This window comes from Chiloscyllium punctatum, chromosome 11 (genome assembly GCF_047496795.1).
Source record: "Chiloscyllium punctatum isolate Juve2018m chromosome 11, sChiPun1.3, whole genome shotgun sequence".
In the NCBI taxonomy this organism is placed as follows: Eukaryota; Metazoa; Chordata; class Chondrichthyes; order Orectolobiformes; family Hemiscylliidae; genus Chiloscyllium; species Chiloscyllium punctatum.
In genome coordinates, this window is record NC_092749.1 from 75,370,412 (window position 1) to 75,395,554 (window position 25,143).

Consider the following 25,143-nt stretch of genomic DNA (forward strand, 5'->3'; position numbering starts at 1 on the left):
GCGACACTCACATTTCACAAAATGAATGAATAAATAAATAAATCCATGGGCATCCACTCTGTCCACCGCCTGCGCTCAGTAGCGGCAGTGTGCATTATCAGTGGGATGCACTGCAGGAATTCAGCAAAGATCCTCAGGAAACATCTTTCAAGCCCACAACCTCTACTGTTTAGAAGAGCTAAAATGTGGCAGATGGAGTTCGATCTGGATGGATGCTAGGTGTTGCATTTTGGTGCAGCGAACCGGAGCAGGGCTTGTATGTTTGGTGATGTTCTGGAGTGGGGGGACCTGGGGATTCTGTTTGCCTTCATTGTTCAGTCCTCTGAGTATAGGAGTTGGGAAGTCATGTTGAAGTTGTACAGGACATTGGTGAGGCCTTTTCTGGAATACTGTGTCCAGTTCTGGTTGTACAGTTATAGGAAGGATATTATTAAGCTGAAAAGGGTTCAGAAGAAATTTATCAGAATCTTGCCAGGTACGGAAGGTTTGAGTTACAAAGAAAGGCTGGGTCTTTTTTCACTGGGGTGTAGGAGGTTGAAGGGCAATGTTACAGAAGTTTAAAATATAAAGAAAGGTATAGATAAGAGTTATTCCTAGGAGGGGGCATTTCATGACTAGCGAGCACATTTTTAAGATGAGAGGAAGGAGATTTTAAAAGAGACATGAGGGTCTGATGTTTTACACAGCAGGTGATTTGTATGTGGAGTGGGCTTCTGAGGAGGTGGTGGATGTGGGTGCAGTTACGACATTTAAAATCTATTTGGATGAGTATGTGAATAGGAATGATTTGGAAGGATATGGGCCAGGAGCAGGCAGGTGGGACAAGTTTATTTTGGGATTATGTTTGGCTTGGACTGGTTGGACCAAAAGGTCTGATTCTGTGCTGTATGACTCTATGACGTTCCTGCCTTGAAATATTTACCGAATGTCCTTTTGCAAGTTATTATCAAATCTGTTTCCACCACCAGTATTCGCAATGCATAAGGGTAAGGGTTGAATTTGTTTCCCAGAAGCCCCAGTGTGCCTGAGAAAATTGCAGGTGGTCAGTCTGAGGAATGTCACCCCTGCATGTGGAAATAACTGAATCAGTGGGGCATTCCTTTTCCAATCACAGGCTGTTGCAGTTCTATTATCGTTGCTGATCGGTTCACTTGTGAGATTATGGGGTCGTGTTCAATAACAACCAAGATCGGCGAGTGGAGAAAGTAGCCTCTTTATTGAGCATCCTCAGTACACCGTTTGAGATGGCGAGGGAATCCAAAGTACAGTTTTACAGTGGCCTCTTTTGTACATAGTTGTTACAGACATTTAAATTTTAGCACTACGGTGTCACATAGTTGTATCTATTGTCCACACATTTGCGTGATATCTGTCCTGGGAAAGCAGGAGATAGTTAAGCACTTGCTAAATGCTGGCTGTTACTCCTGATGGGATTAGAATGTCTGTCTGGTCTGAGTTTGCATAAGTAAAAGATGTTAGCCCTTTTATCTTCAAAGTTAGTAATGTTAGTAAAAATACTACACCTTTATGTTCTAAATAATGAGCAATTATACATGTACTAAAGAAAGGTATGGAGGATATTAAACTGATCTGCCGCTGGGTTGTGAGATTTCATTGTCGGTTTTGACAGTTCTTAGCCTTACATTCATGCAGTTTCATGGAAATGCTGTTTTGATACTTTTTAATATGTATTTTAAAAGTACATACTAGTGGAGGAAACTGTTTAATGTTCTGCGATCCAGGTCCCGAGAGACGGTTAATCTTTTCATAGTTTGGAGTGAGATATGGAGACATGATGATGTGTGCTGGCATTGTTCTGAGTAGGTTACAGTATTAACATTTATTCAGGGGTAGCTTTGATACAGAAACAGGTCTAAACTGTTTACAGCATAGGGTATAAAGAAACAGTAATGGGTTGGAAGGCATATTTAATTTAGTTTATCTTAGAAGAGTAAAATGTACTACAAAAAATGCAGTTTTATGAATGAGTAAATGGAAACGCATTATAGTAACTGTAGAGTGCTTGTGGGTGATTTAGTAATATTTCATAGAGATGCAGTTGTCCCTTTCAGGAAAAAAAAAGCAAGGGAAAACAGCACCCTGTGATTGAGGGGGTAGCAACCTATGGGAAGACAAGTGGCAGTGATCACTATATCTGCTAGGCCTATGGAGATCTAGGCTAAGGGATAACAGAAGTGGGGGATGAATTTGGGGAGGAAGTGAGTGGTGAGTGAGTGCCAGGCCAGAGGATTTATTGGTCAATATATTGAGTACAGGAGTTGGGAGGTTGTGTTGCGGCTGTACAAGACATTGATTAGGCAACTTTTGGAATACTGCATTCAATTCTGGTCTCCCTCCTGTAGGAAGGATGTTGTGAAACTTGAAAGGGTTCAGAAAAGATTTACAAGGATGTTGTTCGGGTTGGAGGGTTTGAACTATAGAGAGAGGCTAAATAGGCTGGGGATATTTTCCCTGGAGCGTCGGATGCTGAGGGGTGACCTTACAGAGGTTTATAAAATCATAAGGGGCATGGATTGGGTAAATAACCAAGCTCTTTTCCTGGGGGTGGGGAAATCTAAAACTAGAGGGCATAGGTTTAAGGTGAGAGGGGAAAGATTTAAAAGGGACCTGAAGGGCGCCTTTTTCATGCAGAGGTTGATATGTATATGGAATGAGCTGCCATAGAAAGTGGTGGAGGCTAGTACAATTACAACATTTAAAAGGTGTCAGGATGAGTATATGAATAGAAAGGGTTTAGAGTGATGTGGGCTGGGTGCTGGTGAATGGGATGAGATATAATTTAGGATATCTGGTCAGCATGGGCAAGTTGGACTGAAGGACTGTTTCCGTGCTGGACAGCTCCATGACTATTAGCGAGGCCAATTGAAGTATGGGTGTGATGCGGTGGGCAGAAACTGTGAAAGTGTACAGAACAACTTTAAACCTGTCAATAAGGAATACTCAGCTAGCTGGCATTCTGGAAATCTTGAAGCCGTCAAGATAATGGATTTCTTGTAAATGCATACGGAGTTTCTAGTCTAAGGCTGCTTAAGTTCAGGAGATACCTTTTGGAAAAAGTGGGTAATGGCTGCTATTGTAATGAACACAAGGTAAATTGGATAATTTAAGACTAAACTGTTTTATTTCAAATGGTTTACAGTTATGTGTTATCACACTTCAATGTTTCCCATACTTAAGATGCATAATTTGTTTTCGAGTTAAACATGGCAACCATTTTGCACATACTAATATCCCACACAGTAATAAGCAGCATGCATATTCAAAATTCTTTCTATGGCCTTAGTATATTCCAAAGTTCTTTATACTCAGTTAATTACTTGGCAAGTGTAGCCATTGTTATAATGAAAAAAGCATAATTCAATAATTAATGCTGGGAAGTCTCAGTTTAGAGAAGATGATCTTAACAGTGGTACCAGATTTTTCAGCAGTGAAATCAAGAAACACTTGTATGTAAGAGGCGGTCGAGTTTTCGATGCAAACGCAGTTGATGCTAGATAAGTTGTTAAATTTAGATCTGAAATTTCAATTAGAAATGCAGTGAAAACAGGTGGAATAACTGGGGAAGGAAAAAACTGTGACCTGGTTAAAATCCTCCTGAGTTTGGCACGTGCAGTGGAATTACAGTAGCTGTGACCTCACCAGTCCACAAAGTGTATTTACGATAGTGGCTTTCTGATTCGAGAAGTGTGTGTCAGTTATTTTGAGGAGAAAAAAGCTTTTGCGAACTTATGCCTGTCGTCTTGTGCCAGTTCATATATTGTGTTGTGAGTTTAAGTTTAACGGATGGGTAATGAATATTTAGGATATTGATAATGTCTGAGTCTGGAGACTGCATGTGTGAACACAAATACAGATGGTAACATTACTCAATATCTGCATCATGTAATAAAGAAATTGGTGAAAATTAGTAAAATGTCTCTGAAAATCTAAAAATATCTTCAACAAAAAATGTGTTGACCTGGTCCACTCTTTTTCATAAAATGTAATTCTATGTTCCCCCTTCAGTCTGATACCCATTCCACAAATTGTATGCTTATATGGAATATGTTGGGGGCATCAAGTGTCCAAACTATTTATCAGAAATTATGATCTTAAATTTCATTAAATCTAGACTTTTCTGCTTCCACTCACTACACTGCTACAGATGGATTAACTTATTCTATTTAATGTTAATGGTTTAAGCATTTAATTTAAAGTATAATTCATTTTGCCATTTTGGAGATGCAACAGATGCTTCTGTCAATTGTTTATGCTTAAAGTAAGCACACTCAGTATGGAGAGTTTTGAAATGAAAACTAAAAATAAATAAATTCAAGACATACTAGAAATGGTGCAGAGTAGATTTATCTGATTGTTGTCTGGGCTGGAGAGTTTCAGTCACAAAGAGAGATTCAACAGACTGGAGTTGTTTCTCTTAGAGCAGAGAGGATTGAGCAGGGGCATGATTGGGATGTGTAAAATTGCAGGGCACATGTAGGGTAGACAGAAGAACTTTTTCCCTTGATAGCAGAATCTATGACTGTTGGCACAGATTTAAGACAAAGGGTGGAAGGTTTAGAAAGGATGTAATGAAAAACACTTTCCCCCAGAAGGTAGTGGGAACCTGGAACTCACTGCCTGTAAGTGTGGTACAGACCAGATACCCATATAACATTTAAGGAGTATTCAGATGTGCAAGTGCACTGTCAAGGCATACATGTTTATGGGCCAAATGCTAGAAAATGGGATTAGAATAGTTAGGTGTTCATTTTTGAGTGGTGCAGACATGATGGGCCGAAGGGTCTTTTTATGTACCTTAAATTTCTATGACTTTGAAAAGATTAAATAAATGAATGCCCAAAATTTGGCTTCTAAGTAAATATCTTTGAGAATTTGTCAGATCTTGGAAGGATAACATGCAGGAACTGAATTATACTGACCTTTACTGTTTTCTTAGTTGTTATTGCTTACCAAAAAGAGTTATTTACTTGGTTAATGATCCAATGTTCTTTTCTTTCCTACTATCCCGTAAGAGGTATAAACTGGTTCAAAGCAGGTGCGAAAAAAGTGAAGATCATTCATGAATTCCCTAACATTTAGAAAAAAGTGAAATTCCATCAACACTTATCCATTTCAGGGGGTTGAGATTCCTGTCCAAAGTCTTAATTTATTAAACCATAACTTACTGCTTTCTTTTACCATTATATTTTCATTAATTCAGTTTTATGTGTTTCTTTTGTCCCTGTTCAAATTACAATAAAGTAGAAATGCTAAAGGCGAGTTGAAATTGCATAACCGTGCATATGTGAAGGCAGGCTGGAGGAACACCACCTCATCTGAATTAAAATTTCATTTGATCATTTTGCTCATTCACAAAATTGAAAATTGACCTATATCCATCTGACCAAGGTCAGTGTGTATAATTGACTTGAGTGACTAGACTGTAATGATGCAAATTTAAAGGATCTTCAGCACAGTATAAATGCTGCAAGTTTTGCTGATGGTCAGCCAGATAAAGCAGAGTAGCAGTTTAAACAAGCAATCCAACCCTCCAACTGTTGATATTAAATAGACAAAAACTGATAACTTTCATTAATATCTCACAGGCATTTTATCAGACAAATGTTGACACCAAGCTGTATATCAGAACAAGTAACCAAAATTTTGGTCAAAGTGTTATGCTTCAAGGAGTCCTTTAAAGGAGAAGAAATAGACAGTGAGAGGGGTAGGGAGACATTTCAAGAGCACAGGACCTAGGCAGCTAAAGGCTACTGGCTATAATAAAGAATAGTCATCAGGCTAAAATTGGAGACAGTAGGACTAGGGAAGGTTACAGAGACATATTAATAACAATTTTCAAACAAAGGTGTTGCTAGAGCAATGCAGGTCACCAGACATGGAATAATGGATTATTTGGACTTGATGCATTGGAATGTGGACGCTGGTTTGTGTTTGGTTTATAGAGGATAAAGAACATGATGTAATGCAGGGATGAGGACTTCAGCATTGGTTGGTTTGAGACAGTTGTGGAAGTGCACTATATTAGAGTTGGATGTAGGTATACATGATGAAGAGGACAATGCAGTCTTAACTTTAGTTAATTCCAAAACTGAAGCAAACAAGGGAGACTATCCCAAAACATTGCTGGCAGTATCATGTTTTTTGCAGTGTTTAGTAAATTAATTTCAAAATTGCATCCATAAAAATAGTGCTGCCATCACCTTACCATACAGTAAAATTAAATAAAAGAATAAAGCTCTGTAATACTCAAGTTTGGGATGTCAGTTTCAGTAGTACAACATAAATATCGAACTTTTTCCCTATAACTGTTCTGATGCAGCAACTACAAAGGACTGTGTACCATTGAAGCAAACTTTACCACATTTTCAGGAAATTCCTAAGCACTTTATATTCCAATATATGTTTTTGAAGAGAAGTGACTGTTACTATATGAGGAAATAATTGTTTGCCTTGGCTTTGCTCTGTTATAATCAAAACAAATGGGTAGTTGTGAATTTCCCCTCAAGGAATTTTCAGCTAAACAGTGCCAAGTTGGGTAATGGGGAGTTCGGGGAAGGTAGAACAGTGAAAGGCAATTGAAAAGTTTGAAATATATGATGAAGAGATTTTTTTCCAAACTAAATTCTACTTTGTTATATCTTGAATGTACAGAGATCTATAACCTTATTGTGCAGCTAACACCACTATCCTGGGTCTCTTCAGAATTGGGCTTTGTTTAAAGTAGGGTCAGGCATAGGATATCTCATTTCACATCAGTGGGGAGATGATTATCTAACAAGGTTATCATGAATATGATTTTTCTTTAACCAGATCCATCTTTCGAATGAAGTGCTGTTTAAATTAGTCGCAGTGCCTGAAATTAACAAAAATGACATTGACATTGTTGGAGCGGCACAGTGGCTCAGTGATTAGCACTGTTGCCTCATAGCACCAGGGACCCGGGTTTGATTCCTGCCACGGGCGACTCTCTGTGTGGAGTTTGCACATTCTCCCCGTGTCTGCGTGGATTTACTCCAGCTGCTCCAGTTTCCTCCCACATTCCAAAGATGTGCAGGTCAGGTGAATTGGTCATGCTAAATTCCCATTGTGTTAGGTGCATTAGCCAGAGGGAAATGAATCTGGGTGGGTTACTCTTCGGAGGGTTGGTGTGGACTTGCTGGGCCGAAAGGCCTGTTTTCACACAGTAGAGAATCTAATCAAAAGTCAAATGACACCGGGTTATAGTCCAACAGGTTTGTTTGAAATTGCAAGCTTTCCAAGCGCTGCCCCTTCGTCAGGTGAAGTGCCTAACAAAGGGGCAGCGCTCTAAATGCTTGTGATTCCAAACAGACCTGTTGGACAACAACCCGGTGTCGTGTGACTTTTGACTTTGTCCTCCGCAGTCTAACACTGGCACCTCCCACATCATGATATTGATATTGACATTGATCTAACCCACAGTTCATTGAAATTGAAAATTATCATTATTATTCTTAGTAGAGTTAATCATTGAACAAATTGTTTCACCATCTTATTTGACTCTGTGTCTCGATGCGAAGAGCATTTGTAGTAAGGTGGATGAATTAACTGCATGAACAGTTATTAATGGATATGATGTAATTGGGATCGCAGAGACCTGGCTCCAGGGTGACCACGGATGGGAGCTCAATGTCCAAGGTTATTAAATTTTCAGGAAAGAGAGGTGGAGGTAGGGTTGCTGGTTAAGGAGGAGATTAAGACAATAGTAAGTGAGGTCATTAGCCTGGACAATGTGGAATCAATATGGGTGGGGCTGCAGAGCACCAAAGGGAAAAAGACATTGGGAGTTGTATACAGACCACCAAAACAGGAGTTGTGAAGTTGGGGACTGTATCACCCTGGCAATTAGACGTGCATGCAGTAAGTGTACAGCAGTTAGTATAGGTGACTTCAGTCTACATGTTGATTGGACTAACCAAACTGGTAGCAATGCAATGGAGGAGGATTTCCTGGAATGTATGAGGGTTGGTTTCCTCAACCAAAATGCCGAAGAACCAACGAGAGAGCAGGCCAACCTAGTATTGGCTTGTGTGTGAGAGCCTTTGAGGAACAGTGACCACATTATGTTAGAATTCTTCATTAAGATGGAGAGTGACACAATTAAATCTGAAACTAGGGTCCTGAACTTAAATCTAACTTTGGTATAAGGCATAGATTGGCTTGGATAAACTGGGCAAGGGTAGTTAAGGGGTTGATGGTGGATAGGCAATGGCAGACATTTTAAAAAAACACATGGATGAATTTCAACAATTGTCTATCTCTGACTGGCATAAGAGTAAAACAGGGATGGTGACTCAACCATGGGTAACAAGGGAAATCAGGAATAGTATTAAAACCAAAGGGAATGCATATAAATTGGTTAGAAAAAGCAGTAAACCTGAGGACAGGGAGAAATTTAAAATTCAGCAGAGGACAGTAAAATGTTTAATTTGGAAAGAGAAAACAGAATATGAAAGTAAGTTTGTGGAAAACATAAAAACTGACTGCAAAAGCTTCTACAGATATAGAGGTGCCGGTGTTGAACTGGGTTGGACAAAGTTTTTTTTAAAATCTCACAACACCAGGTTATAGTCCAAAGGTTTATTTGGTGGGACAGGTGATTGAAGCTTTTGATGAAGATGCAGCACTTTGAAAGCTAGTGCCTCCAAATATACCTCTTGGTGTTGTGTGATTTGTAACTTTGTCTACAGGTATATGAAGAGAAGAAGACTGGTGAAGATAAATGTAGGTCCCTTTCAATTAGGATCAGGTGAATTCATAATGAATAAAGAAGAGATAGCAGCCCAGCTAAACAAACACTTTGGACTTCTCTCCACTCATAATCTTCAGGAAATGCCAGAGGACAGAAGGTAAAGCACAAAGGAGTAACTGAAGGAAATCCTTATTAGTCAGTAAATGGTATTGGGAATATTGATAGGATTAAAATCGATAAATTCCAAGGGCCTAATGCTCTGCATCCCAGAGTACTTAAGGAAGTGGCCCTAAAAATAGCAGATGCAATGGTGATCATTTTCCAGCATTCTGTAGACTCTGGAAGAGTTCCAATGGACTGGAGGGTGGCTAATATAATCCCACTTTTTTTTTAAAAAAGGGGAGAGAGAAAAAATGAGGAATTATAGGCCGGTTAACCTGACATTGACGGTGGGGAAAATGCTGAACTCGATCATTAAGGATGTAATAACTGAGCATTTGGAAAGCAGCGACAGAATTGGTCCTAGTCAGCTTGGGATTCACTAAAGGGAAATCATGTTTGACAAATCCTCTGGAAACTTTTTGAGCATGTGACCAGTTGAGTAAACAGTGGTGAATCAATAGTTATGTATTTGGACTTTCGAAAGGTTTTTGATAAAGTTCCACACAAGAGATTAGTAAGGAAAATTACTAATGGTATCAGAGGTAATTGACATGGATAGAGAACTGGTTTGCAGACAGGACACAGAGATGGAATAAACAGGTCCTTTTCAGAGTGGCAGGCAGTGGTGAGTGGGATGCTAAAGGGTTCCGTGCTGGGACCTCAGCTGTTCATAATATACATTAACAATTTGAATGAAGGAATTAAATACCATATCTCCAAATTTGCAGATGACACTCAGCTGGGTGGCAGTATGTGCTGTGAGGAGAATTTTAAGAGGCTGCAGGGTGACTTGGACAACTGGCTGATTGACCAAATACTTGGCAAATGCAATAAAATGTGGATAAACAGAACAAGAGGTCACAGTCTAAGAGCAAGGGGTAAGCCATTCAGGACTGAGATGAGGAAGAACTTCTTCACTGAGAGTTGTGAACCTGTGGAATTCTTTCCCACAGGAAGCTGTTGGGCCTGTTCTTTAGGTGTATTCTAGAGAGAGCTGGTCATGGCCTTTTGTGGCTAAAGGGATCAAGGGGTGTGGGGAGAAGGCAGGAATGGGATATTGAGATTGAATACTGGATTAGTGGTGCTGGAAGAGCACAGCAGTTCAGGCAGCATCCAACGAGCAGCGAAATCGACGTTTCGGGCAAAAGCCCTTCATCAGGAAGGCTTTTGCCCGAAACGTCGATTTCGCTGCTCGTTGGATGCTGCCTGAACTGCTGTGCTCTTCCAGCACCACTAATCCAGTATTTGGTTTTCAGCATCTGCAGTCATTGTTTTTACCTTATTGAGATTGAATGATGAGGCATGATCATATTGAATGGTGTACAGCCTTGAAGTCCCAAATGACCTACTCCTGATTCTATGTTCTATGTTTCTATGCTACCCCTTTATCAAAGCACGATTTGAGTATTTATAAAGCCATCTCTTGACAGTTGGGAAAGTAGTGTCTTGTTATTTCAAGTTGGTTGCTGAAGGACTATCTACATTGGCAAGCAAAATATAAGTCAATGGTTTGGAAATACATAGGTCACTTATTCTGTATTACATGAACGCAGCACCTCGTCATTGTCAAAGTGTGAAAACTGTCACTTAATTTTCAGGAGGTTTAGTGTGGGTTGGTTTCTTAGGCCCACATAATTTTGTTGTCCTGTCTCTGAATAGAGGTTTAGTATGGCTGCCATTCCCCATCAGAGTTAAAAATCACACAACACCAGATTATAGTCCAACAGGTTTAATTGGAAGCACTAGCTTTCAGAGCGCTGCTCCTTCATCAGGAGGTTGTGTTGAAGGAGCAGCGCTCCAAAAGCTAGTGCTTCCAATTAAACCTGTTAGACTATAATCTAGTGTTGTGTGATTTTTAACTTTGTACACCCCAGTCCAACACCGGCAACTCCAAATCATTCCCCATCAGGAAATTGAGTCTCTCAAGTTGAAGGAAGCATTTTACAACATAACTACTTTGTAAAGTCCCAGAATTGTAATGTTTTTAGAATTCATGTTCTGCTGGTTTCTAAAATGTTTTCGACCTTAAGTCTTATCATAATGTTAGCATGCTTAATCTTTCAAATTGATAGGATACTCAACTACCTCAGGCAGAGATCATAGAATTGTTCAAAGACATAATTTTGTTGCGAGCTACACAATGTTTTCCTCTGCTTATCTACCATTTTACTTCCTCAGTCTAACTCTGTCTTCATACCTTTGTAATTGCATTTAATTAGGATGCTTGTTTGAGTTCCATGTTTCTCACTCTCAAACTGAATTTGAAATCCCTTCATGTTGTGATCACTTTTGCCTTGAGAGTCCTTTGCTATGAAAATGTTAATTAACCTTGCTCCATTACAAATTAGCAGATATATAATAGCCCATTTTCTGATTGGTTCTATGAATTTTAGTAAGAAACTGCCCTGAAATATTCTATATGCTCATTCTCAAGGTTACCATTATGAATTTGATTTGTTTAATCTACAGGAAACTGAAAAATCCAAGAACTGTTGTCCATCTTTCTTATAAGCCCCCATTATTTCTTGATTTATGCTTTGTCCAAGAATGTACTGGCAGAGTGCCACCATTAATTTTATTCTCTTGCTATTTTTCTTGTCTTCAGCCAAACTGATTTATATCTTGACGTGGGCCAAAATCATTCTTCAGAATTATATTTATATTATTCTTTACGAACAAAGCTACCCATCTCCTCCATCTTTTTGCTTTTCCTTCAAATTTCAAATACTTCTGAATATTCAGTTCCAAGCTTTGGTCGGCATCAGACCACGTCTCTGTCAGAATATCGTAGAATCCCTACAGTGTGGAAACAGGCCATTTGGCCCAGCAAGTCCACACCGACCCTCCGAACAGTATCCTACCCAGACCCATTCCCCTCCCCTATTACTCTACATTTCCCCTGACTAATGCACCTAGCCTACACATCCCTGAACATAATAGGCAATTTAGCATGGCCAGTTCACCTAAGCTGCACATTCTTTGGAGTGTGGGAGGAAACTGGACCAGCCCAAGGCTAGAATCTAACCATAGTCCCTGGCGCTGTGAGGCAGCAGTACTAACCACTGAGCCACCATGCCACCCATTATGCCTGTTTGTTTCTATTTGTGCCATCAATTAATCTATTTTGTTTCAAATGCTGCTCAGACAGAGAGCATTTAAATGTGTTTTGACTATTTTTCCCAACTAGTACCCTATTTACAGGCATCGCTGTTATTATGTTTGCATGCTCTGTCCTTTCCTGTTAACCTTCTGGTTATCATTACCCATGTTAGTACCTCCACTATAATTTTTAATGCACTTTACTTCCCATACCCACAATTTCATTCAAAGCTCTTTGTATAGCCCTCGTTATTTCATAAGCATAATTTTAATCCCAATATTGTTCAGGTGAAGGTGGTCTCATTGCAACCATCTTTTTCTTTCCACAGTACTGGTGCCAGTATCCCATGAGTTGAAATTCATTTCTTTCACCCAGTCTTTAAGCCAAACATTCAACTTTCTGATTGTATTTACCCTATGCCGCTTAGCTCTCTTTTTCGGCCTTTCTTAGCTAACATGTAACTCTGAAGCGTCCTAACTGAGCCTTCACATCTCATCCTAACATAAGTTGTTTTTTTCTTCCTTTTGACAAGAGATTCAACCTCTTTAGTAAACCACGGCTCCCTCGCTCGACCACTTCCTCCCTGTCTGACGGGTGTATACTTATCAGGGATACGCAGTAGCTATTCTTTGAATAAGCTCCACATTTTCATTGTGCCCATTCCCTGCAGTTTTTCTTCTCCCTAAATTTTGCCTAATTGCATCATAATTGCCCTTTCCCCAGTTAGAACTCTTGCCCTGTGGTATATACCTATTCCTTAGTGCTTTGCGGCATAGTAATAACCTCAAGTTTAATACCTTTCTTTGCTTTTTACTGAAGTCCCTGGGTGCTCAAGCTCCTCAAACAAAGTTACATCCTGAGTCCCACCTTTGTCGTTGATGCCCACATTTACCACAAGATCTGGATCTTTTAATTTCCATTCCAAGGTTCTTGCTACCCCTGAGGAGCTGTCCTCAACCATGGCACTAAGCAGGCAACACAATACTGCTTGATAGTCTTATACTTTTAGCTGCAGAGAACAGTATCATTTTTTGTTCCCAGTAGTGACTACAGTCCTTCTGTATCCTCAGCTAGAATGATCTCTTGAATCATAATGTTGTGGTAAGATTGCTCATCCACCCTTCTGTTCCTCATCTTGTCTACACGGGTTGCAAGGAGATAAGTGTAGGGGCTGAGGTACCTCCAACATTGATTTCCTGTCAGCGTCATTTGAAGTCATAGAAAGCGGGCTATACCACCAGTGCTTTATCTGGAGGCTCACTGATGATGTTACCTAGAATGGTGACGAAACGTCAGAAAACAAACCTTCCAACTCAGCAAGCAACCTATATCCAGAACCTCAACCTGAGCTGCAAATCTTCTCAAAACGCACTAAGGAATAGGTATATACCACAGGGCAAGAGTTCTAACTGGGGAAAGGGCAATTATGATGCAATTAGGCAAAATTTAGGGGGAAGAAAAACTGCAGGGAATGGGCACAATGAAAATATGGAGCTTATTCAAGGCATAGCTACTGCGTATCCCTGATAAGTATACACCCGTCAGACAGGGAGGAAGTGGTCGAGCGAGGGAGCCATGGTTTACTAAAGAAGTTGAATCTCTTGTCAAAAGGAAGAAAAGAACAACTTATGTTAGGATGAGATGTGAAGGCTCAGTTAGGACGCTTCAGAGTTACATGTTAACTAAGAAAGGCCGAAAAAGAGAGCTAAGAGGATCCAAGACGGGACATGAGAAGTCGTTGGCAGATAGAATCAAGGAAAACCCTAGAGCTTTCAAGAATAAAAGAATGACTAGAATGAGATTAGGCCCATTCAAGGATAGTAGTGGGAAATTGTGTGTGAGTCAGAGGAGACGGGAAGTGCTAAATGAATATTTTTTGCTTAATGTTCCAGGATACAAATGCTACAGAAAGCACAGAAAGGGAGGCAAGAGAGATGGGGGAGTGGCGTTTTTGATGAGGGATAACATTACAGCTGTACTGAGGGAGGGTATTCCCAGAAGTATATGCAGGGAAGTTATTTGGATGGAACTGAGAAATAAGAAAGGGATGATCACCTTATTTGGATTGTATTATAGACCCCCCACAATAGCCAGAGGGAAATTGAGAAACAAATTTGTAAGGAGATCTCCGTTATCTGTAAGAATAATAGGGTGATTATGGGAGGGGATTTTAACTTTCCAAACATAGACTGGGACTGCTATAGTGTTAAGGGTTTAGATGGAGAGGAACTTAAGTGTGTACAAGAAAATGTTCTGATTCAGTGTGTGGATGTACCTACTAGAGAAGGTGCACAATATGACCTACTCTTGGGAAATAAGGCAGAACAGGTGACTGAGGTGTCAGTGGGGGAGCACTTTGCGGCCAGCGACCATAATTCCATTTGTTTTAAAATAGTGATGGAAAAGGATAGACCAGATTTAAAAGTTGAAGTTGTAAAATGGGAAGCCTTCAGAAATTAGATAACGAGAGTGCAGAGACAGTATGTTCTTGTTAGGGTGAAAGGAAAAGCTGGTAGGTATAGGGAATGCTGGATGACTGAAGAAACTGAGGGTTTGTTTATGAAAAAGAAGGAAGCATATGTCAGGTATAGACAGGATAGATCGAGTGAATCCTTTGAAGAGTATAAAGGCAATAGCAGTATACTTAAGAGGGAAATCAGGAGGGCAAAAAGGGGACATGAGATAACTTTGGCAAATAGAATTAAGGAGAACCCAAAGGATTTTACAAATACATTAAGGACAATAGGGTAACTAGGTACGCAAGTAACTTGCATCAGTATTTACTGTGGAAAGGACATAGAAGAGATAGAATGTAGGGTAATAGATGGTGACATCTTGAAAAATGTCCATATTACAGAGAGGAAGTTCTGGATGTCATGAAATGCATAAAAGTCGGTTAAATCCCCAGGACCTGATCAGGTGTACCCTAGAACTCTGTGGGAAGCTAGAGAAGTGATTGCGGGGCATCTGGCTGAGATATTTGTATCATCGATAGTCACAGGTGAGGTACCGGAAGACTGCAGATTGGCTAACCTGGTGCCACTGTTTAAGAAAAGTGGTAAGGACAAGCCAGGAACTATAGACCGGTGAGCCTGACGTCGATGGTGGGCAAGTTATTGGAGGGAATCCTGAGGGACAGGATGTATTTGGAAAGGCAAGGACTGATCAGGAATTGCCAACATGGCTTTGTGCATGGGAAACTATGTCTCACAAACTTGATTGAGTTTTTTTTTTGAAGAAGTAACAGAGAGAATTGATGAGGGCAGAGCGGTAGATGTGATCTATATGGACTTCAGTGAGTCTTTCAACAAGGTTCCTCATGGGAGACTGATTAGCAAGGTTAGATCTCATGGAATACAGGGAGAACTAGCCATTTAGATACAGAACTGGCTCAAAGGTAGAAGACAGAGGGTGGTGGTGGAGGGATGTTTTTCAGACTGGAGGCCTGTGACCAGTGGAGTTCCACAAGGATCGGTGCTGGATCCACTACTTTTTATCATTTACATAAATGATTTGGATGCAAGCATAAGAGGTACAGTTAGTAAGTTGCAGATGACACCAAATTGGAGGTGTAGTGGACAGCGAAGGAGGGTTACCTCAGATTACAACAGGATCTTGATGAGATGGACCAGTGGGCTTAGAAGTGGCAGATGGAGTTTAATTTAAATAAATGTGAGGTGCTGCATTTTGGTAAGGTCATGGTAAGGTCCTAGGGAGTGATGCTGAACAAAGAGACCTTGGAGTGCAGGTTCATAGCTCCTTGAAAGTAGAGTTGCAGGTAGATAGGATAGTGAAGAAGGCGTTTGGTATGCTTTTCTTTACTGGTCAGAGAATTGAGTACGGGAGTCGAGAGGTCATGTTGCGGCTGTACAGGACATTGGTTAGGCCACTGTTGGAATATTGCATTTAATTCTGGTCTCCTTCCTATCGGAAAGATGTTGTGAAACTTGAAAGGGTTCAGAAAAGATTTACAAGGATGTTGCCAGGTTTGGAGGATTTGAGCTATAGGGAGAAGTTGAATAGGCTGGGGCTGTTTTCCCTGGAGGAAAAGAGGCTGAGGCGTGACCTTATGATTTTATAAACCTCTACGAGGGGCATGGGTCGGATAAATAGATGAGGTCTTTTCTCTGGAATGTGGGAGTCCAGGACTACAGGGCATAGTTTAGGGTGAAAGGGGAAAGATATAAAAGAGACCTAAGGGGCAACGTTTTCACACACAAGGTGGTACGTGTATGGAATGAGCTGCCAGAGGATGTGGTGCAGGCTAAATAGTTACAACATTTGAAAGGCATCTGGATGGGTATATGAATAAGAAGGATTTGTAGGTCTGGCAGGTGGGACTAGATGGGATATCTGGTCGGCATGGACAAGTTGAACAGAAGGGTCTGTTTCCTTGCTGTACATCTCTGTGACTGTTTGACTGTATGACTTGAGGCTGTTTTCATTAGAGAAGAAGGTTGAGAGGTGACTTAATTGAGACATATAAGATAATCAGAGGGTTAGATAGGGTGGACAGTGAGAGCCTTTTTCCTTGGATAATGATGGCGAGCATGAGGAGACATAGCTTTAAATTGAGGGGTGATATATATAGGACCAATGTCAGAGGTAGTTTCTCTCAGAGAGTAGTAAGGATGTGGAACGCCCTGCCTGCAACAGTAGTAGACTCGCCAGCTTTAAGGGCATTTAAATTGTCATTGGATTAACATTTGGATGAAAATGAAATAATGTAGGGTAGATAGGCTTCAGATTGGTTCCACAGGTCGGAGTAACATTGAAGGCCGAGGGGCCTGTACTCCACTGTAATGTTCTATGTTTCTATGAATCCGGCAATGCTTTTAAATTTTCCACTTCCTCGATATTGATCACTGCTCTTCTCACAGCCCATTTAAGCCAACTTTTCCAAATGTTCCCTACTGGCCTTACTCTGACTTTGCATGTTCTCTAGATTATATTCCTTCTGCAATCTGTCTCCAATTTTGCCTTGTTCATGAGACCCATGCCCTTCCTGCTGACTTCTATTCTGAAAATACTGTGAACCACTTATCTTTGTTCTTGAACCACATGATAGCTGAATATGTTAACAGTTCATTCTCCCAGGTACTGACCACTAATCGTGCCCTCCCGTCAAAAGTGCTTGTATGTGTGCCCATCTTTGCTATAATCCTGTGACTGAATCCTTCCAATCAATTTTCTAGCCTGGTAGCAGTTTAAATGAGCCCTTGTCAAAGGTGCAAATGCCATTCCTTGCAACTGCAACCATGATAAACTATTTTCTCACACCGTTCATGTCCAATTGGCAACCTTTGAGACAGCTGACTGCAAAATTCACCTCCATCATCCAGAAGAGTGGAGCTGTTTTAGCTTGGTTCCATTCTTACTCATTAAATCATACCCAGGGGATCAAGTTGCTGCGACTTCTTTACCTGTTCCCACTTCATTACGTGGAGTCTCATAAGGACCTAACCCCTAGCTCTTTTCTATTCCATATCTCCATGCTACTGCTCAACAATACCATCAAAAAACAAACATGTTCCACATGTAGGCCGATGCCACTCAGCTCATGGGAGTCTCAAAGTATGGGACTTTGAAACAAGAGGGCACTTACTTATACTGAGATGTGAAGGAATGTCTCCTGAGGATAGTGAATGTCTGGAAATCTACTCCAAACAGTTTTGGTTTCAAATCTCTGAAAGTTTTCAAAGAGGCGGCAGATAGATTTTTAAAATATCAGGGGGTTCAGATTATGAAAAGCTGGCGTAAAAGAGTTGATGTCAGTGGCAGATCAGCCATGATCTTAGAGGGGTTGAAAGGCCGGCTCCTTTTTTTTATGTCCTTCCCCAGCTCGACCTCACCGCAACGTCCTTGAGTCCCTCCATTTTCTCTGTCATGCTGCCTGATATCAGATATTCAATGAGCAGAAGCCTCCAAGTATAATTTTGGAAAATTGAAGCTACTTTGTGTGATTCCTACCATAAATTATGTTCCTTAACCATCCCTGGCAAGTCTCGAATTAACCTTCAAGTTATTCAACCTGAAATGCATTTCCAACTCACATTCACACCAATGCCAAGTCTGCCAAATTTTACGTTCATAACATTGGTTGACTGATCTTGCCTACATTGATCTGTGTTGAACCCCTTAATCATATTTTTCTTTCCTCTAGACATGATTCAGTCAGTGCTCTCCAGGCCAATCTTCTTTCTTCACCCGTACTTAAACTAGTCCTTATCCAAAAGCATCCTACTAGTAACTCACTCCAAATCCCATTCATCCCTATATTTTGTTACCTTAATCCTTGCTTTCAAATTTCTGTGACCTTGTTCCTCCCCTCTCTGTACTCTCCTATAGCCTCAGGATCTTTGAGCAAGTCTGATTTTAATTGCTTCACCTTTGGATGTGCTTTTAAATGTATTGATTACAAACTTCTCCCTCAGCCTTTCCAACATTTAAGCTGGTCCTGAAACCCTCCCCCTTTGATCAAACTTTTGGCCATCTGACCTCTCATTTCCTTTCCTGGCTTGGTGTCAAAAGTATTTTAATTGATACCACTCTTTCTAGTTACCATAGGATATTTCACAACATAAAATTCTCTGTGTAAAGGTTTGATGTTTGTTGCAACTTGAATTAGACACGTTTCCCCGGAACAAGCAACAGTGGCAAAGATTTGAACCTCTTTAAATTTAATTCCTTGATTTTGAATTCTCTAACTTGAAACAAAGTATTTGTAAGTAATTTTGGGGTTTGGTAGAAGATACTGGAGTCTGAGTGAGTAATAGCTGGATGGGAACAAACAAGTTAGAAATGCAATCTAAGTATTTTGTCATCATCCTCCATGATCTAATCTTCATTCAGCCACAACTCTTGGATGTGAAAGAGGAGAAACAAAACATTGAGTCACAAATCTTTTTTTAACACCATTTTTAAACAGTTTTAACATAACAAGCAGGATTCCATTTTCCACCATTCCAGTTATTGATCCATAACAATATTTCAGAAATGACTAGACCTAGCCAGATGTGGAAACAATGATTTTAACAGTTTTTATCATCTAGCTCATACATTTTCCCCAAAGGGTATATGTTATTTGGTTTTATAAAATTAAAAATTGTGCACATACTGTCCTGAAGGAAAATCAGGACGGTAAGAAAACTTTGCACGTAATGACATTTGAAGTAACCTGAAGGTCGTTTGTCTTAAGCAGACTTCTTACATGCATTCTTTGTAAGAAGGTGGCAAATTCGTTACGTGGGCTGGGTGTTTTCAGAGCCCTGCCATTTGAAAAGGCAGTGAGGAACACAGTACTATTGATTATGGCAGCTCTGTAGCCATTTAACATGCCAATGCAAGTTATTTGGCTGTAGATGAATAAATAGGGTGTTTCGTTTATTTGTGTGCACGTGTGTGTTATGGTTGGAGGAGAAACCCATGAAAGGAAAATAGACCCTCAACAGAGGTTCTTTTCCCTACGGATTATCTTCCAAACTTTCTACATCACTCAAACATCCTTCAATCAGCCTTCGAGTTGGCCAATGACTGAGAACCTCAGCTGGGGTAAGATTGGGCAGGCTGGTCTCACCTTCAGTTACCCCTGTCACATGAAGAATTGACAAGAAGGCCATCCTGAGAGTTTACAGTCCTCCACTGATAGCCATTGAGAAAATTCTTCCCATGCAGTATTGACCTCAGTATCTTGACTGCGTAACTGTAAATTTGTCTTAAAGTTGAATTTTTACATATGGTCTTCAGAGTTATGGTCTTTTTTTTAAACTCATTGGCTCGGCCAGTGTTATTTAACCACATTGCTGTGGGTCTGGATTTACATATAGATGAGACTGAGTAAGGACGGTAGTTTCTTTCCCTAATGGACATTGGTGAACCACATGAGCTTTTCCCAACAATCAACAGCTGTTTCACAGTCGTCATTAGGTTCTTAATTCCAGGATTTTATTGAATTCAAATTCCACCATCTGCCATGGCGGGATTCATACCTGAGTCTCTAGATTAACATTCTAGCTATAATACCAGTAGGCCATTGTTTTTCCAGTGAAGATAATTAACTCAGGGTAGGTATTGTTTGGGATTTTTTTCAGTTCTAACTCCGCTTAAGACAAACGACCTTCAGGTTACTTTAAATGTCATTATGTGCAAAATTTTCTTACCGTCCTGATTTTCCTTCACACTAATCATAGATATTGGAAGACCAATAGAAGGAAATGATTCAACATTATGCAAACCAACAAATATGTTTATTTCTGTATTGTACATGGCTAATCAAGCAAATAAAATCATAACTTGCTCCTTTAATCATTTCCTCACTTCATCCAAGTTGTTTAATGTGTAAAAGAAGCAATTCTTATTACAAGGATTTATAATTACTTTCTGATGCTGCATCTGGTTTCACTTTCTTCCTAGCTTATTTAGGGTAGTTAATAGAATAGGTTAGTAACTCTCCACTGCTCGAGAATGAGCTGGAATAGTCTGGGGCTGCAAATTTTCTATGACCACTGTGTGCTAAACACTATTATCCAATTAGAAGTTACCTTTTACTGTGGAAACTTAATCTTGTGGATGAGCAATGTCAATACATAGCTTCCTCGGGATATGTAATGTTGAGTGATGAACATGATTCACCTGCCACTTACAACTTTCTGGTTCCAGTTGATTTTATCTTTATGAGAAAGTATTTTTCCAAGGTGTACACACTGTGTGGTCATGATAAAATTGTAATGTACAGTACAATTTAACTATATTTTTCTATAGAGTATACCAAAATAGCTAAAATTTAAACTAACAAGCATATCTTTACACAGATATATTGACAAGGGAAGAAGTGTTACAGTAGGTCAGACATTTAATAAATAATTGCAGGAATGTAAAAGTAATTCATGTTGTTAGCACTATCAGTGTTTTCGTATAACCTTTCTTTGAGTGCAATGGCTGACCATGAATTAATTTGAATAAACCAGTTTGTGTATTATTTGATTGGCTTCACCGTTGTAACTTAGTTAAACTTGCCTACTTTGGTAATGCAGATAATTAATAGAAAGGAGGGATGATAAGAGCTCTCTTCTGTGATACCTGGCTATGGCAGACCTCTACATTAATTTTAAAAAATGATATTGTGAACTATTGTTTGGTTTCATGTGCTGTATTTTGCTGCTATCATTAGCTTTCTCTTAGCGAGTTTTGAGAAGGTTGATGTTTTGGATGTAGGTTTGCTCGCTGAGCTGAAAGGTTCATTTCCAGACGTTTCGTTATCTTCATTGGACCTCATACGAATAGAAAGCAGGAATTTTCAGCATTGCTTCGCATGAGGTAACGAAATGTCTGGAAATGAACCTTTAAGCTCAGCTTTCTCTTTTTCTTTCTTCTATATGTTTGTGTCCCTTCTCTCACTTATTTTCTGTCTCGCTATCTTTCCCTCTATATAGGTTTTATACCAGGTATACAAAGAAACTCTCAAATATCTCAGTACGGTTCTCAGCATTCTGGTCCTCCTATTTCTCCGCATCCGTCACCTGGAGGGCAAGTGCAACCTGGTACAGTTCCTTACCAGCAAAGCAATTCCAGCAGCACTTATGGTCCTCAAAGCGGGCAATATGGACCACAAGGTAATGTAAAGAAATTTGAATTAAAAATAGTCAAAATCAGCAGAAGCTCCTATAAAAATGTCTATGTATAATGACAAAATAAACATTTTAAGGTAACTCTTCAACTATTGAGAATTTCAGCCGAAAGCATCTTGCCAGATGTGGAATTTTGTACGCATACCAAAGTAGTTGTGCTCTAGGAAATCAATCTGCTTCAACTTTGGGTATTCCTTAAAGATATTTTATGCTGACACATAACTGACTGACTGAAACTGAGAAGCACACCTATTACTGTGACTGATCATCATCGCAGCATGGGATTTTAAATAATCACTTTATTTTTATACTCATTAAATATAATCCTTCCATCTATAAGATATCAAACTTGGAAGGTAATGTGACCTTTTTATAGCATTCAAATGAACGAGACCTTTTTTCAGATTAATGGTTGACTAGTATGCATGCTGTATTTACTTTTTAATAGAAGCTTTACATGCTGTTTAGCCCTTGTTTAAATAAATCATTCAGCTTGGAAATGCTTCTTATAGAGCCAGTCCTGTGTGTAGTGTGCAGTATTTTGCGCACAAAATTTGGTGAATTTTTTTAAGTACAGAACCCATTACTAAATAATTAGAAAGGAGCAAACTTCTCATATTTATATTAATTTATATTTGTAGTAAAATTAACCTGAAAATGCGGGTAACTAGTTCATTGGCACTAACATCTTGGATATAAATTAGAAGGGGGCATTGTGGCACAGTGGTTAGTACTGCTGCCTCTTAATGCCAGTGTTCTGGATTTGGTTCTAACCTGTGTAGAGTTTGCATATTCTCCCCGTGTCTGCGTGGGTTTCCGCCAGGTGCTCCGGTTTCTTTCCACGATATGCAGGTTAGATGGATTAGCCATAGTAAACACTGGGTTACGGGGCTAGGGTGGTAATAAGTTCCAGATGGTGGTTATGACCTTGAGGACATTACAAGAAAATCTGATGGAAGCAGATTGACTCATAACTTTCAAATGACAATTGGAGTTAAACTTGAAAAGCAAAACATTTGTGGGGTAATCAAGGAAGAACAGGGCACTGGGACTAATTGGGTAGCTGTTCCAAAGACACAGGTATTTGTGGTACAAATGACCTCCATCTGTGCTATTTGGTTCCACGAAGAAAAGCTGCAGACATGCCAGTGAAAACTGACCAGAATTATAAATGGGTATATCATATCATGCAGCAAGAGGTTCTTTAAATCGATAAAAATGAAGAGTGAGTCCAAAAATGACATAGTCCAAGAATCCTTAGATTCTGGAAAAGCCCCAGAGGATTGGAAAACTGCCAATGCAGCACCCTGATTTAGAAAGGCAAAGAGATTTTTTAAAAACAGGTAACTAAAGGCCAGTTGCCTTAACATTTGTCCTTGGGAAAATGTTAGAATCTGATTATAAAGGATTGAATTGCAGAGCATTTCGGGATGATAATAAAATCAAGTGGAATTGGTGAGGCTTCTCAAAAGGGAAAACTTGCCTGACAAATTTAGGATGCACAAAGGAAAAGCTATGGATGTGATATATTTGGATTTTCAGAAGGTATTTGATAAGGTACCATATGTAATGCTACTTAATAAAATAAGCGCCCAAGATGTTAGAGGTAGTATATTAGCTATCTAATAAAAGAGTCAGGATAAAGGGGACATTTTTCAAGATGGCAACCTGTGACTAGTGGAGTGCCACAGGGCTGGAACCACAACTATTTACAATATACCTTAATGTTTTGGATGAGGAAAATGAATGTACTGTAGCCAGGTTTGTGGGTGGCACAAAAATAGATGGAATGGGAAGCGATGATGATGGAATGAAGAGAGTGCAGAGTGTACAAAGAATTAAACCAATTGGACAAAAATCGAGCAGATAGAATATAATGTTAGGAGATGTGAAATAGTGTGCTTTTGGCAGGAAGAATTGAGGAGCTGAATATTATTTAAATGGAGAAAGACTGCAGAACACTACACCACAGAGATTTGGCAGTCCTCATGCATAAATTACTAAAAACTATCATGTAAGAACAGCAGATAATATGAAAGACAAATGTTTTATTGGTCTGTATTTCAAAGGGAATGGAGTATAAGTATAGAGAGGTCTTGCTAAAACTATAGAAGGTACTATTCAGACCACAGCTGGAATATTCTGACTAGTTTGGGTTCCTTAACTGAAAAAAACAGATTGTGTGTTGACATAGTCCATGGAAGGTTCGCTAGGTTGATCCCAGGTATGCAGGTACTGCCTTATGAGGAGATCTTGAGTAGGTTAGGCCTGTACTCATTCGAGTTTGGAAGAATGAACAGTGATCTTTTTCAAGCACACAGATTCCTAAGGTGCTTGACAGAGTAGATGCCGCAAGGTTGTTTCCCCATGTGGGAGAGCCTAGGACCAGAGAACATAATTTCAGAATAAGGGATCTCACATTTAAGAAAGAGATGAGGAGAAATTAATTCTCTCAGAAGGTAGTGAATCTGTAGAATCCTTCACTACAGAGGTTGTTGAGACTGGGTTATTAATTATATTCAGAGTGGAGATAGATTTCTAATCAGTAAGGGAATTGAGGGTAATAGGGAATGACGGGAAAGTGGAGTTAAGGATTATCAGTTCAGCCATGATCTCATTGAATAGCAGAACGGACTTGATGGGCTGAGTGGCTGACCTCTGTTCCTATGTTTTATGGTCTTAAGCTCAACCACATTGAAGTAGTTCCATGACCCACAGTTAAATTGAAAGTGCAGCAGCACCCAAGGTTCTTGCAATAAATTTGTACAGCTTTTTGTACTGAAAATTGAAGGGATTTGTGCCAATCATCTGTGGAAAAAATCATGTTGATCTGTGAATTTGGATTAATAATATATATTATGTCATTGATACAGAGGGACTCTTGGAGCCCTGACACCAACTGTTGTCCACTCCCCCTTTGGCATTCCACAAAGAATTTACTGTTGTCTTTATCCTTTTCCTCCCTCACCAATTCCTCCTGATGCTGACATAGCTCCGGGAGTAGTAATTTTGCTGTACAGTGAGTGAATTTCTGTTAGGCCAAATGCATCAAAAGAATTCCTGTGCACGGCAGTCAGCAGAATTCCATTCCACAAGACAGCTAAAACATCAAGTACAAGTGGCAATGGGCAGAACTATAAGCAACATAGATTCTGATTCATTGTCAAACTAACATTGATGTAGTAGTAAATTAGTGAAAACTTGAGAAAAGATGTAAATGCAAAGTTGTTTTTCTAAACCTTTGTGTGTGAAGGTAATAAAATGTTTTTTGCAGAAAAGTAGTTAGTAGAGTAACATTAAGCTACCATTTAATTCAAGCTTGGTTTCTGATTTTTTTTAAAATTTACAATAGCATTCAAAAGAATTAGTTTCAATGCAGGGTCTGCAAATCATCCAAGACAATAACCAAGTAAGGTTCTAGCTGTTGAAACTTAACATGTGAACTGGGTATATTTCAGAAGCTCGAAGTGCAGTTTCTTCCATTGATTCAGAAAGCTAGGCAAAACTTTTTGTTTAGCAGAAAT

The 25,143-nt window shown here is 39.6% G+C and overlaps 1 protein-coding gene across 13 annotated transcripts in view; it reads left to right on the forward strand.

The window, feature by feature from the left end:
• Positions 1-25,143, forward strand: part of arid1b (AT-rich interactive domain 1B) — a 590,298-nt gene that overhangs the window by 401,885 nt on the left and 163,270 nt on the right. For 12 of the 13 annotated variants that reach the window (XM_072581056.1, XM_072581059.1, XM_072581057.1 and 9 more), the window contains one exon: positions 21,425-21,604. The exons of the other annotated variant lie outside the window; for it this stretch is intronic. In XM_072581056.1, coding sequence (XP_072437157.1) covers positions 21,425-21,604 — 180 coding nt within the window. The remainder of the gene's footprint in view (positions 1-21,424; positions 21,605-25,143) is intronic. 13 annotated transcript variants of the gene reach the window in all.